Source organism: Nyctereutes procyonoides, unplaced genomic scaffold (genome assembly GCF_905146905.1).
Source record: "Nyctereutes procyonoides isolate TBG_1078 unplaced genomic scaffold, NYPRO_anot_genome, whole genome shotgun sequence".
Taxonomy (NCBI): Eukaryota; Metazoa; Chordata; class Mammalia; order Carnivora; family Canidae; genus Nyctereutes; species Nyctereutes procyonoides.
Genome location: NW_026575044.1, coordinates 39558728 through 39574475, shown reverse-complemented (window position 1 = coordinate 39574475; position 15748 = coordinate 39558728). Strand labels below are relative to the sequence as shown.

Genomic DNA, 15748 nt, shown 5'->3' with positions numbered 1-15748 from the left:
TTAAGTTCTCAATCTTGTTAAGGGGGTAACCCTTAACAAGACTTAGCCAAGTAGGGGCGCCTGGCTAGCTCAATGGTAGAACATGTGACTCTTGATTTCAGAGTCATGAGTTCAAGCCCCGTATTGAGTGTGTGGCATCTACTTAAAAAAGGTTTTTATTAGCAAAACGAATATTTACTGATTATCTACTGTGTTCTAGGCACTGTGCTAAACATGTTAACTGCTATGGTGAGATAAGTACCATTTTTCAGATCATGAAACAGAATATTAGAAAGGAATAGTATTTGGTGAAAAAAGCTAGTAAATGGCAAAATCAGAATTTGAACTCTTTATCCTTACTATCTAAATGGCTTCCTTTTTTTTTTTTAGAAAAAATTTTCCCCCAGGGATTTTGGGCTAACAAAGAGTTATTGAACTATTGCACAAAGAGGATAAGGAGATTGTTTTGGCTTTTTTCCCCCATTTTATTTCTTTAGCCATGATATGACAGACATTGTGCCAGGAGCTGGGAATGCCCTCAAGGAGTTCATGACCTAGTGGAGAAACAAGAAGTTACAAACCACAACATAGAGAGCAGAGCTGTGACTCGCTCAAGGAACTTCCCAAGTCTGTGATACCTCCAGTGTTTACAAGTTCCTCCTTTAAATGGATGTGAAATCACTAGTAGAGAGAATCAGGCAATCAGCTGCTTACTGGTTATCTAAACACCAGGTACTACCCAACAGCCCAGGGTTGGAATCCATGTCTGAGTATGAGCAGGATGACAGGCTGTGACATTTTTGGACATTTGGGACTACTTCCAAATGATCAAAACCACTAGTGTTAAATGCTAAATATGCCAGTGTCCACCATCCATGATAAATTCAAGAATAGAAGCATGTGCAAAATGGTAAATATTAGGGAATAACATAATAGGATTTACATTTTAGAAAGCTCACTCTGACCTTATCAAGTGCTCATCTATGCCTTTTTGATTATTCTATAATTGGTATGTTCCAAAATCTGTCAATGATGTGCACTAAGATAACGTATGTGAAATAAATTTTCAAAAATGCAAAATGGAACTGTGGAATCTTATCAGATTCTCTTGAGGTACATAAACGGGTGCAGAGCACCAATGCTTTAGTAGACAGAGGAAAACCTGTACAAGGACAGTGCTTACCTTGTTGACCACTTAACCCATAGATCCTAGCAAATTGACACATGGTAAGTGCTCAGTAGCTAATTGTTGAATAAATAAATAAATGCAGCAATAGGATTCAGTACGATAGGTACTGAAAAATGTCTCCTGGATTTGGGGATTAGATCATTGATAACTTGGCAAAAACAGTTTCTTGAAATGGAATTACCCTTTAACATCATGTAATCTAATAGTGAAGTAAATGCTCACCTTGTACAGTAAAGTAGTTCTGATGCCAGTTGTTGGTCCACATATAACTATTTTCTATCTTTATTTTTAAAGATTTACTTATTACACTGTTTTGAAACATTTACATTTAAGAAATATACATGTATAGGTAGATAGAATGCTGTATTCACACATACACAGTGAAATTTCTCGTCCATGCCCCTTCATTTCTACATGTCCCCACCAAACAGGTAATCCCTGTCACTAGTTTCTCATGTATCTTTCTAGATCTTTTTTATATCTATTCAAGCGAGTACAAGCATAGATTCTTATTTTTAAACATTTTTTACTCCAAAGACAGTATTTTGTAAAACTGTTCTGCACTTCACTTTTTCATATAGCTATCTCTTAGAAATCTTTCCAAATCAATAAAGTTTCCTCATTATTTTTTTACTGTTGTGTACTCTTATACTATGTGGATGTGCCATAATTTATTTACCCTATCCACTAATGATGGGCATTTATGTTGTTTTCAAACAATGCAATGACCCTAGGTCAAACATGTACTCATTTGTAATTCCTATAAATGCTGTAAATTACTCTCCATAGAGATTCTACTAGTACATCATGTGTGTCAGTTTGTATTCCCACAGAAGCTCACTAACAAAGTTTATTTTTGAACTTTTGGATTTTGTCAATCTGATGGTGAAAAATAGTATATGTGGTTTTAATTTGCATTTTCCTTATTGTTGACATTCAGTGGTCTTTGCATTTGTTTAAAGACTATTTGCATCTTCTTTTTATGAACTTTAAGTTCCTTTACCTTGACTTATCATAGTTTGGGTTCTGCTGGAATCAGAGCCCAAAGAACAGATTTGAGTGTGAGTAGTTTATTTGCGTAGTGATCCCTGCAAGCAGGAGGAAGCAAAAAAAAAGTGTGTTTTCTGTGTAGTTGCTGTAAGCCAAGAAGGCTTGAATCTACTAGATTCTGTAAGAAGCATGCAGAATGCCTCCCAGAACTATCCTTCCAAAGAACGGAAAGCTAGGACATTTATTCTTAGTTCTCCATTAGTTCAGGACTGCCCAGAATTGTTAAACTTCCTCACATTTCTGGACCACACACAAGGCTAAGAGCTTGATGGCCTTTCATGAAGAAGGCCTTGAGATAAAAAACTCAAGGAAGCTAGATACGAGCTTAGGTAAGATGCTGCCCCCAAGAATCTGAATTCACACAGAACTGTCCACCATAGCTCCTGCTGAAATCACAGATGGGCCAAAGGGATCTGGTATGGGGCAACATAGGATCTCCAATAGTAAGCCTTTTTCTTATTGACTTATGTCGACAGGAACATAGTGTAATAGTGATTTATAAATATTATCCTTGGTGTATAATTTTGCTTATAGTGTTTTAAAAATAATAGCTTTATTGAGGTATAATTCATATGTCTTACAATTTACCCATTAAAAATGTACAATTATGGGCACATAGGTGGGTCAGTCAGTTAAGCGTTTGCCTTTGGCTCAGATCATGATCCCAATAGGGATAGAGCCTCATATTGGGCTCCCTGATCAGTGAGGAGTTTGCTTCTCCCTCTCCCTCTAATGTTCCCCCTGCTTGTGTTGCACTCTCTCTCTCTCTGTCAAATAAATAAATAAAATCTTTCTTTAAATATACAATTAATATTTTTTAGTATATTCACAGAGTTGTGCAACTATCACCACATAAACTTCAGAACATTTTCATTACTCCATCCAAGAGAAACCATCTATCCATTATTGGTCACTCTCTATTTCAGCCCTCCACTTCCAGCCCCTGGGAACTACAATCTACTTTCTATTTCTATGAACTTGTCCATTCTGGGCATTTCATATAAATGGAATCATACAACATACGGCCTTTTGTGACTGGCTTCTTTTATTTGGCATATTGTTTTCAAGTTTCATCCATATTGTAGGATGTAGCAGTACTTGCTTCATTCCTTTTTACTGCTGAACAAAATACCATTTTATGGATATGCCAAATTTTATTTATCCATTTATTATTAGTTTATAGACATTTGGATTGTTTCCACTTTGAAGCTATTAGGAATAATGCTGCTATGAACATGTGTGTATATAGATTTTTGTGTGGAAATATGTTTTCACTTGTTTTTCATTTCATACCTATGAGTGGAATTCCTGGGTCATACGATAACTGTATATACCCATTTGAGGAACTTTTTTCCAAAGAGTCTGTACCATTTTACATTCCTACTAGCAATGTGTGAGGGTTCAGTTTCATATCCTCACCAGCACTCTTCATTGTCTATTTTTTATCTTAGACATTCTAATGGCATAAAGTACTACCTTCCTGTGGTTTTGATTTGTATATCTCCAATGTCTAATGATGAGCATTTTTCATGTGCTTATTGGTCATTTGTACATTTTCTTTGGAGAAATGTCTGTGCAAATCATTTGCCCATTTTTCAGTTGGGTTATTTACCTATCTTGAGTTGTAAAGTTTCTTATATTGGATACAACTCCTTTATCAAACATATGAGTTGCAAATATTTTTCCCACTCTGTAGGTCGCCTTTTTACTCTGTTGATGGTGTCCTTTGAAGCACATTTTTTTTTTCATGAAGTTCATTTATTTTTTCTTTTGTTGCTTGTGCTTTTGGAAACCACTGCCTAATCCAAGGCTATGAACATTTACTCTGTGTTTTCTTCTAAGAGTGGTATAGTTTTAGCTTTTACATTAAGATCTATAATCCATCATTGCTTAATTTTTGTATATGGTGTGAGGAAGGAATCCAAGTTTATTTTTTTGAATGTGGATATCCAGTTGTCCCATAATCATTTGTTGAAAAGACTGCTTTTTTATCCATTGAATTTTCTTGGCACTCTTGTCAAAATTTAATTGCCCATAAAATGCACTAGTTTATTTCTGGACTCAGTGCTATATAAGAATACCAGTCAGATTAATACCCCACCCTTATGACTTAATTTAACCTTAAATACCTCTTTAAAAGCCCTGTCTCCAAATACTGTCACATTCTAAGGTACTAAGCATTAGGGCTTCAAAATATGAGTTTGGCGGGATGGGGGCAGACATAATTCAGTCCGTAATAATGACATACAGTTGTTCACAGTATTCCTTCATAACTTTTTTTTTAGAAGTTATGTTGCCAGGGATCCCCAGGTGGCTCAGCGGTTTAGCGCAGCCTTCAAGCAGGGCCTTGGTCCTGGAATCCCAGAATCGAGTCCCACGTGGGGCTTCGTGAATGGAGCCTGCTTCTCCCTCGGCCTGTGTCTCTGCCTCTCTCTCTCTGTGTCTCTCATGAATAAATAAATAAAGTCTTAAAAAAAAAAAGAAGTAATGTTGCCATAATGCCCTCTTGTTCATTTTTCATTTTAGTAATTTGCGTCTTTTCTCTTTTTTGTTCTTGGGCAGTTTAGCAAAAAGTTTGTAAATTTCATTATCTACTCAAAGAACAAACTTGGTTTTGTTGATTTTTGCTATTGTTTCTCTATTCCCTATTCATTCATTTTGGCTGTACTCTATTTTTCTTCCGCTTACTTTGGGTTTAATTTGCTCTTCTTTTTCTAGTTTTTAAGGTGATTATTTATTTGATTTTTTTTTCTGTTTTAATATAGGCACTTATAGCCATAAATTTCCCTCTGAGCACTTAACAAGATCTCATAAATTTCCATACATTGTGTTTTCATTTTCATTGATCTTAAAGTGATATCTAATTTCCCTTGTGATTTCTTCTTTGACCTATTGGTTATTTAGGAGTATGTTGTTTGATTTCCACAGTTTGTGAATTTTTCAAATTTCCTTCTGTTATTGATAGCTCACTTGAGGCCATTGAGTTCAGAGAAAGTAATATGTAAGACTTCATTTCTTTTGAGTTTACTGAGGCTTGTTTTATCATCTATCAAATTATCTATCCTAGAGAATGTTCCTTGGGCGCTTGAGAAGAATGTGTATTCTGCTTTTGTTGGGAGAATGTTTTATTGATGTCAGTTAAGTCTAGTTGATTTATGAAAGAGTCTTCTGTTTCCTTGTTGATCATCTCCCTAGTTTCTCTATTTATTATTGAAAGTGGAATATTATAGTCTCCACCTATTACTTTTGAATTGCCTATTTCTCCCTTCAGTTCTGCCAACCTTTACATCATGAATCTGGGGCTCTATTGTAGGTGCATATATGTTTTTAATTGTTGTGTCTTCCTGGTGGGTTGACCCTTTTATCAATATAAAATATCCTTCTTTTTCTCTAATAATAATTTTTATTTAATTTTTAAAATTTAAATTCACTTTGCCTCTAATAATAATTTTTGTCTTTTTTTAAAAAAAAAGATTCTATTTATTTATTCATGAGAGACATACAGAGAGAGAGAGGCAGAGACATAGGCAGAGGGAGAAGCAAGCTCCCTGGCAGGAGCCTGATGTGAACCTCGATCCCAGGACTCAGGAATCATGCCCTGAGCTGAAGGCAAACTCAACTGCGGAGCGACCCAGGCATCCCAATAATTTTTGTCTTAAAGTCTATGTTTTCTGATATGGCCACTCCAATTCTCTTCTAGCTATTGTTTGCACGGTTATAGTGTGTTTTGTCATACAGATTTCTTAAATTTTTGTGCATTTGAATATCTAAACTTTTCTAATGGCTTCTGTGTTTTTAACAATAGTTTGACCTTTTCCTTTTGCAGATGATAAGTAACTTCTGTGTTGTTTCCTATTATTTCTGTATCTTCCGTTTTTAAGTCTATATCTTCAGTCCATTTTGGTGTTTAGTGTAAGATGTAGGTCCATCTTAATTTTTTCTAATATATCAAATTGCCTCAATACAATTTATTGAATGGCTCATCTTCATTGCTGCTTTGAGGTACTACCTTTATTTTATACAAAATTCTCTTATGTATTTGCATCTATTTCTTACTGACTTTTTTATTCTATTCTTTTGTTTACTAATGCACCAAAACCACAGTATTTATTGACTGAGGTTTTATAGTAAGTCTTATTATATCATCATACTAGACTCCCCTCGTTTCTCTTATTTTTCAGAATGTTTCCAGCTATCCTTGCACGTTTATTTTTTATATCAACATCACACAAATTTGCCTACTTAAAACAGTCTAATAGTTTTAATAGTAATTCTAATAATATCTAAACTTACTGGTATTTTCTTAGGATCATATTAAGTTCATAAATTAACTTAGATTGATTTTATCTTTTTAACATTGAATGTTCGTACTCAGAAACATGGTATGTCTTGATATTTGTTCAGATCTATTTTCATGATATTTAGAAATATTTTTTTAATTTTTAGAAATCTTTAATATTAAAGGTTAAAATACATATAAAAATAGACTAGCAGTCAATAAAACTGAAAGGCAACTATGGAATGGGAGAAGATATTGTCAAATGACATATCTTATAAAGGGTTAGTATCCAAAATATAAAGAATTTATAAAACTCAATATCCAAAAAATGAATAATCCATTTAAAAAATGGACACAAGACATAAATAGACATCTTTCCAAAGAAGACATACAGATGGCCAACAGACACATGAAAAGATGTTCAACAGCACTGATCATCAGGGAAATGCAAAGTAAAACTACAATGAGATATATCACTTCCCACCTATCAAGATGGCTAAAATCAACAACACAAGAAACCACAGATACTGGCAAGGATGTGAAGGAAGGGGAACCTTCATTCACTGTTGATGGGAATCCAAACGGGGGTAGCCACTGTGGAAAACAATATGGAGATTCCTCAAACCGTTAAAAATTGAATTACCCTATGATCTAGCAATTGCACCACTAGATATTTACTCAAAGAATACAAAAATACTAATAAAAAAGGACATTTGTACCTTGATGTTTATTGCAGCATTATTTGCAATAGCTAAATTATGGAAACAGCCCAAATGTCCATCAAGTGATGAATGGATAAAGAAGATGTGGCATATATATACAAATGTATATATACACAATATACATACATACACACACAATGGAATATTACTCAGCCATAAAAAGAATGAAATCTTGCTATTTGCAACAAAATGAAAGGAGCTAGAGTTATGATGCTAAGCGAAAAAAGTCAGAGAAAGACAAATACCATATGATTTTACCCATATGTGGAATTTAAGAAACAAAACAAGCAAAGGAAAAAGAGAAAGAGGCTAATCAAGAAACAGACTCTATGAACAGACTCTATGAAGACAAACTGATGGTTACCAGAAGGGAGGTGGATGGGGGGATGGGTTAAATAGGTGATAAGGATTAATGAGTGCACATGTTGTGATTTGCACTGGATGATGCATGGAATTGTTGAATTACTATATTGTACATCTGAAACTAATACTACACTGTATGTTGGCTAACTGGAATTTAAATAAAACTTTTTAAAAAAGACTAATATAATGAACCAATACCAGGACCTATTACCCAGCTTCAAATTTATGAACATATGGCCAATATTATTTAATCTTACTTTATCTCTCCTTTTTTCCCTGAATATGCTAAAAAAAAATCCAAGACATCATATTAAGAAGTATTGTAAAGTTTTCTGCATCTAGTTGTGTATATTTCTTATTAAGCTTACTCCTAGGCATTTTATCTAACTATTGATTAATGTTCATTATTATGAAGATTAATTTCTGTACATTAGCTTTGTTCTTTTTCATTATTTAAGAAATACTGATCTCTGCTAATTTGAATTCAGTGATTTGAAAAAATAAGATGAATTACTATCCTTCATAATTTATTAACTACATTTTACTTATGTGTTTACCTGGATTATTAGAAATATGCTAAAATTATAAACTACTGTAGTAAGTTACTAGTTTTATTCCAAGCAATATGATTGTGGCCTGAAACATAATGACCAACCTGTATAATAGCACAGCAAACTCATCTGGGATTTCTACCCTATAAGATTCTCTATTAAGACATGAAAAACAGTCTTCAGTTTCCTGCAACATTGTAATGTTGAATGTGCACTTGCTGACCTCTATTCTTCCTATAGACCTTAAAATCACTCCCTGGTGGTAAGTCCCACCCTCAAAGAGGTACATTAGCTCTTCTGAGCCAGTAGGAGACCATTTCAATTTTTTGACTTCTTATGAAGACTGATTAGACATATCAGGAATCACACTGTGGTTTATATACTTATTTTTTAAAGGTTTTATTTACTTACTTGAGAGAAAGAGAGGATGAGAGAGAGAGCATGAGTAGAGGGGTGGTGGAGCAGAGAGAGAGGGAGAAGCAAGCATGCCCCTCACTGAGCAGGGAGCCTGGACACAGGGTTCGATCCCAGGACCCTGGGATCATGACCTGAGCAGAATGCATATGCTTAACTGACAGAGCCACCCAGGCGCCCCTGAATACTTATTTTTTGGATAATTCCTAATGTAGTACCATCAATATCCTACTCTTTAGAGCATTTTTTCTTTTCAAACTCTCAGAGAGTTTTAATGGTCCCTTTCAACACTTGCTGGTATTAATTGATTAAGCCATTCTGGCAGAGTAGAGTCAAGGATTGGGAGTTTATACTCATTTATAGTCATTTTGGAATAATCCAGTTGGCTTTTGTGTTAATGTTGCCCATAGCCTATCTGAAATGGCATGTAGTTTTTCTGAGCTGAATTATTTTCTGAATCCAAATAGGAACCTTCTTTTGGATATGCCTGGTTTTACATAGGTAAATTAATTTGAGTTTATTCCAAAACTTAAAGCAAACTTTCCCTCAGAGGAAAGTGCTTTCTCCTACATTGCAATGACTTAGTTTGCAGGGCACCTTTTAAGTGACAACATCATCTGAATGGAGATAAATATATTTCATTAAAATACAGCTTTAAGGGGAGCTGTGGAGATAGTGTTAATATGGCATATAGTAATATCCTTGATCCCACATCATATGACTTTGATCAAGTTAAATGACTACTACTCCTTAAGGTAGTACTACCTACCCCATTCAGTTTTTATAGGCATTAAGTGAATTGATATATTAAAGTGCTTAGACTAGTACCCAGTACATAGGAACTTCTAGTGATTTTTTGCTGAATAGATAAAAAGAAAGTAAAACCTGAATACAGAGAAACTTTCTTAAAATAGGTCAAGAATAAAACTGAAATTTTACAATCTGCTTTCTTTCACCTCATTCTTATTGAATTAACTTCCTTCCTGCATATAAAATAGTTTCTAATTTGAACAACCTCTTTCATTTTCCAGATTCACCGATTCTCAGTTCAGCTAATTCTGCAATCAATTTAAGTGGAGCTCAGGACCTGACCCGGAATAAGAATGTTGTGAAACCACTGGCTTTATCTTTGCAGGTTGTAGGGAAGACTTTTGCTGCAGGTGATGTTTTCCTCACTTATATTTCTTTGGTAAATACATAGTTTATAAAAAATTTGTGTGAAATCATGTTGCCAATTGGGTAGAAGAAAACAGCTCTTTCCCATCAGTTGAAGGCAGTCTATAATATTGTATTATTTTACAAAGTTTTGTATTCCTTATGCTCTAACCAGAAGAGTCAAGGAATGATATCTGGCACATGGGCAGACAGGTTGGTTCTGTTCAGCAAACATTTATTGGGTACCTGCTATTTTGAGGAACAGAGGATACAAATACAAATAAAGCTCAATCCTTGACTTATAATGAATGTACTTATAACCTAGCAGAGGAGATAGACCTATAGGAAAATATTTTCAGTACACTGCAGTAAATACAACAGTTCGTTGGGGGAGCACAAAGGAGGGAGAGAGTTTTTAGCACAGCATTTTAGAGAATAATGAAGAATGAGTTCTTGGAGGAGCTTGGTTTTAAACTATGAGGAGATACTCGCTGCGTGGAGGAGTGGGGTAAGATATTTCAAATTCAGGGGAAAGCCAGGATCAAAGCTTGTAGGGAAAGGAAAGGAAAGAAGCAGTGTGACATGTGCAGGAACTTCCAGTGGTTTGGACTTGTTAGAACCATAAAATGTAAAACTCAGGGAGTGGCAGGAGGGGAGTAAGTAGTGGGCAGGGGAAAGGTCACAGGAGGCCAGGGTAAGAAGCATGATTTTATACTATAACTTACGGAACAAAAGAGTAACATGATCTGATTTGAACTTGAGCAGAAAAGAAAAAAAGAAGGTAGAAAATTAGTTGGAGGTCATTTCAATAGTCTAGGTGAGAAATGATGAGGCCCTTGACCTGAGTTGGAGAGGAGAAAACAGATTGGAGAACTACTCAGGAAGTAAAACCAGAAGAATTTGGCTGATTAACGTAAGCATGAAGCAGAAAAAGGGGTCTTAGTGTGTACCCATCTGTCTGCTAATGGTGACACAATTATTTAAGACAGGAAATACAGAAGAAGCAGTTTCTTCAGGAAGAGATTGTGAGATCAACTGTGGGCATGTTGACTTTGAGATACTCATGAAATGTCCAAGTGGAGCTGCTCAATAGTCATCTAATTTATTGTACATGAGATTAAAATCACAAGGGTAAATAGGATCTGCTAAAGAGAAAGGTAGGGTAGGGCAAGCTGTTAACGAAGGATAACATTTTAGGAAATTCCAGAGTTTAAGGAAAAGAAGTGGTCAGAGACGTAGAAGAAAAATGAGAAGAAAGTGAGCCTATCATTCTTGGAAATTTAATGACAGTTAGGCATCATAATTTATCCTGACTTTTATTCTTATTCTGTTCCAACAGTTTTTTTTAAGATTTTATTTATTTATTCATGAGAGACACACATAGAGAGAGGCAGAGACACAAGCAGAAGGAGAAGCAGGCTCCATGCAGGGAGCCCCATGTGGGACTTGATCCTGGGTCTCCAGGATCACGCCCCAGGCTGAAGGTGGCACTAAGCCGCTGAGCCCCCGGGGCTGCACTGTTCCAACAGTTTTTGCAGGATCTTCCTTCTGGTTAGATTATAGACTTGAACAAACTGAATCCAAGATTTTACAGTCTTAACAAAGTTAATAAAATTATAGATCCTGGCAGTAACCAGCATGGTTGCTAAAACCACCAGACGAAGGGCTGATGTACAGTTTTATAATTTGAGACTTAAGTTAACAACTCTTGAACCCACTGCTCAATGTTAAAATGTTAAGAAGAAAGAAAGCTAGTTATCATGTGCCTGCTGATGGAAGAATATGGCAATATTTACGAGATGCTCTTGCCCAAAAACTAAAACGTAAATCTAAACAAGCCTCTATTGTATGTTGGTAAATTGAACACCAATAAAAAATAATTTTATTATAAAAAATAAAATAAATAAAAATAAACAAGCCTCTATATTTAACAATTAATATATAGGAAATAGAGGGGATGTGAAATGACACCATGGATAGCCAATTAGCAAAATTCAGACAATGTAAAATTCTGCCAGATTTTCAGCAAATTAATTGGAAAAAAAAAAAGAAGGGGAACCCTATAGATTAAGGGAGGCTCTTGGAGGGGGGAAAAAGGGATGCAACTGACACTATACAGAGTCTGGAAAACTTGCTCAGCAAAAATGACATCATCCTAAATCTATCTGCAGTGTATGACCTTATCCTGATTCAAACAAATTATTTTTAAAATTTGTGAGACAGTCCATGAAATGTGAACACTATTATATAGTGCAAAATGTGAATATTATTATATTAATAAATTAAGTTTTTAAAAAGGGGGTTTAAGGGATATAAAAACTAAATTCAATGTGTAGATTCTTTTGGAACCCCAATTTGAGGAAGTTCACTGTAAAAAAAAAACATTTCTGAGATAACTGGGGTGAATTTGAACTCTAATGGGATATTTGGCATTAATAAATTATTAATCATTGTTGATTTTAAGTATAATGATATTACAGTTATGTTTTTAGGAGTTCTTTTCTTTTAGAAACTCATACAGAAATATTTATGGATTAAACAATATAAATAAGTTTGCTTCAAAATAATCTAGAGCAGGTATGTGGGTATGTTGGGTGAGGGGGAAGAGAGAAGGAGTATCTTAATCTATATTTATCTAAAGCAAGATTGGCCATGTGTTGATAAGTGTTGACTCTGGGTGGTAGGTATGTACTTTATTATACTATTATCTGTACTTTTGTACGTTTGAAAATTTCCAAGATACCAAGTTTAAAAAAAAAGTTTTCTCTTTCTTTCACCCACCATCTCTGAAGACATCACTGAAAATGATTCTAAAAGATCTCTTGGAATCCTAGAAAATTATTTTTAGGTGACATTTACTAACTCTGATGTGGTTATAGTCAGTTTTACACAAGTGAGCTGTCTTATCAGTGAGATGTCTTTGAATCCTAGAGTGTGAGGTTAATTGTGTCATTGCAGTGTCACAGAACACAGTGTGTTGCTCAGTTTCTGTTCTGAGTATTCCTCTTGTGTGCTACAGATGCTGCTAATGGAAACAGTAGCCATGGAGGGAAGAGCAGTGCATCCAGCTCCACTCCAGCCCGCCCAGGGAATTACTCTTTGTCACCAAGACCTAGCTATGCATCAGGAGACCAAGGTACAATTACCCATCTTAGAGTTTTGAAATAATGCACCTTAATTATGGAAGAAGTACTATGGAGTCTGGAATGATAAATTATCTGACAGTACACTCCCAGTTTTTCCTTAGCTTCTCATCGAAGGCTTTGAAGGTTTATGATTGGTATGAACAAAGATGATTAAATATCTTGATGATTTACAAGGATGAACCTACCTAGAAAATAATATTGAAACAAATGAATAAGGAAATGTCTTGAAAAACCATGAGCTTTGCTGACTAAAGTACAGAGATCAAGGTTCTTCTCTGTTACATGACCCTGGGCAAATCTGAGCCTTCTCTTCACCATCTATAAAATGGTATAACAGTATACTTATCCTACAATGTCCAGTGCTGTTGATGGAATTGAATGAAATAATCTGACTAAAACTGTAAATTGTAAAACAGCATACACATGTTAGGTGGTATTGTTAGAGTGACTTTTTCTAATTTTATCTTTACCTCTAAAGGAGTGGCTTAGACTTTCTGAGTATAATCAAATTAAAGACTCTGTTACTTTGAATTCTCTTCTTTCTTCCACTGCTAAGGACAAGGCTCATCTTTCTTTTTGCCTTAGCTACCATGTTCATTTCTGGGCCACCAAAGAAACGACACCGGGGATGGTATCCTGGGTCACCTGTCCCACAACCTGGTTTAGTTGTACCTGTTCCTACAGTTCGCCCTCTTTCAAGAACTGGTAAGATTTCAACAGAAGATGGGTTTTAAGTCTTTTTGAATTAGCAGAGATAACTTCTACTCCTATTCTTTCCCTGAACCTCTGAAGATAAATTTTCTTAACCAATCATTGTGTCCAGTCTTATGTAAGGAAATTAATAGTAGCCGATATTTTGTCTCCATCACATCTGCCTTCCCTAAAAGTACTTGCGCCATCACAACAGATCTTAATTTACTATCTGGCTTTGTTTTGGTCTACAGTATCCATAAATCATTCTTTACATAGGGCATAATGCTACTTACCCACCATCATAGGGCAAAAATGGGCTTGCTTTGCTATTTGTGGTGTTAGATATGTTCTCCTGTTCTCTGGTTCCTTTTATGACATACACCTTTTATTTCTGGTCTGGTTTCCTCTGTGACTAGAAACCTGAAAAACCAACTGATTCTCCTTTATAATAGCTATCCATGGCCATTGGGGGCCTACTGGTAAATGTTTAAACACTGGTCTACCTTGCTGTACTAAGCACAGACAAATGTAAATATACCAATTCTAAGGCATAAATAGGATTCTTTAAAAATTTAAATTTTTGTTTGCTCTAGATTATACTGATTAATGATGAATATATTCTTCACTCTTTTCTATATTTTTCAAATTTTCTTTAATGAGCAAATAAGCCATGATAATTGCAGTGGGGGGTGGAGGGAATTAAATAACAGAATCCAAAAGATTGCATGTAGAAAAACAACTAGAAGAAAAAACTAGGAAAATGCTAAACAGTAGTTATCTCCAGATGATGTGATTACGATTGGGTTTTTTTTCCCCTTTGTTTTTCTCACTTCTAATTTTATATAATAAACATGAATTAGTTTAATTACATAACAATGAATGAACCATTAGACTTCTAAAACTATATGAAAAGTTTTAAGAGTATGTTGATATCAGTTGTATTTCATTTCACTTTCATGTCTAATCCTTCTTGTCAAACAACTTTTTTTCCAGAGTCCCTTTTATCTGCCCCCGTTCCACAGACTCCACTAACTGGAATTTTACAACCTCGACCCATTCCTGCAGGGGAAACTGTAATTGTTCCTGAAAACCTGCTGAGTAACTCAGGAGTTAGACCAGTAATTCTGATAGGTAAGGGAAAGGAATTCCAAGTTGCCTGTTTCTCCAGTTCAGTGTTTGTGTATTTACCAATGCACTCATGCATGTATTCATTCATACATATATTGATTCTTTCAGCTTTTAATGGTCAGCTCCCTCATGCTGTTAAGCGTGTGACTAGAAGTTGGGAATAAGGGAAAGTCCTTTTGCCCACGGGGAGCACTGTTTAGTGGGGAGTCCATCATGTAAATAAGTAGAATATTGTGAACCTTGGCTAGTAGAGGTTTACAGCAAAGAACTACAATAACTCAAAGGACAGAAAGCTTAACTCTGCCTGGAGGGAGTTTGAGAAGACTTGTCAGAGGTGATGTTCCAACTGGAGGGTTGGCGAAAGTAGACAAGGTTGGGGAAAAGGATGTTCCAGTCAAAGGGAGCCAAACCACAGAGAAAAGAAACAAGCTAATAGACTCCCCTTGGGAGAACTAGGAGGTCCCAGAGTTGCATGTCTGAATCATGGAGAAGTGTTTATGAATCACTTATCTTTATAGAGTCCGAGTCCTTCTAAACTGTCTGTAAGTGGAGGTGTAGAAATTTAGAGGCCCTTAGATTCCAGGACTAACTTAGTGCTTTTCAGACTCACATCAAGAATTACCTCATTTGGGGATTATCTTAGCTCAGGAGACTACCTGCTTTACCTTTAGGACTAAATAGATGGGTGTTTAAACCCCACTGGATCATTTGGGTATGTCTATGTGAGATGTTATCTGATTTTTTTTTTTTTTTTTTTTTTGGTTGACTTGAGCCTACTGGCATGGATGGTTTTGCTTCAAGCCCTGTCCTTTATCAGGCTGTCCTATCCACTGCTCCTGGGCTTATAGGCACTGGGAGAAGAATCCCAGTTGTTTAAATTCCATATGGTAAGGAAGTTCTTATTGAACATTTGAGTGGCGTACATAATGGAGTTAAGCCTTGGAAAGATATGTAGAACATGGCGACCTTTTGGAAAGTCTTACAGAGGGACTGCCCTCTTCACTATACCACCCAAACAGGTTATATTTTCAACATATTTTTGTCCTATCTACTTCTAAGATAATTTGAGGCTATATACT

General features: G+C 35.5%; 1 protein-coding gene across 1 annotated transcript in view; it reads left to right on the top strand.

Annotated features, from left to right (window-relative positions):
- Nucleotides 1-15748, top strand: part of GREB1L (GREB1 like retinoic acid receptor coactivator) — a 156855-nt gene that overhangs the window by 66195 nt on the left and 74912 nt on the right. The window contains exons 8-11 of the mRNA XM_055323629.1: nt 9579-9707; nt 12722-12838; nt 13434-13553; nt 14535-14672. Of these exons, the coding sequence (XP_055179604.1) occupies nt 9579-9707; nt 12722-12838; nt 13434-13553; nt 14535-14672 (504 nt within the window). The remainder of the gene's footprint in view (nt 1-9578; nt 9708-12721; nt 12839-13433; nt 13554-14534; nt 14673-15748) is intronic.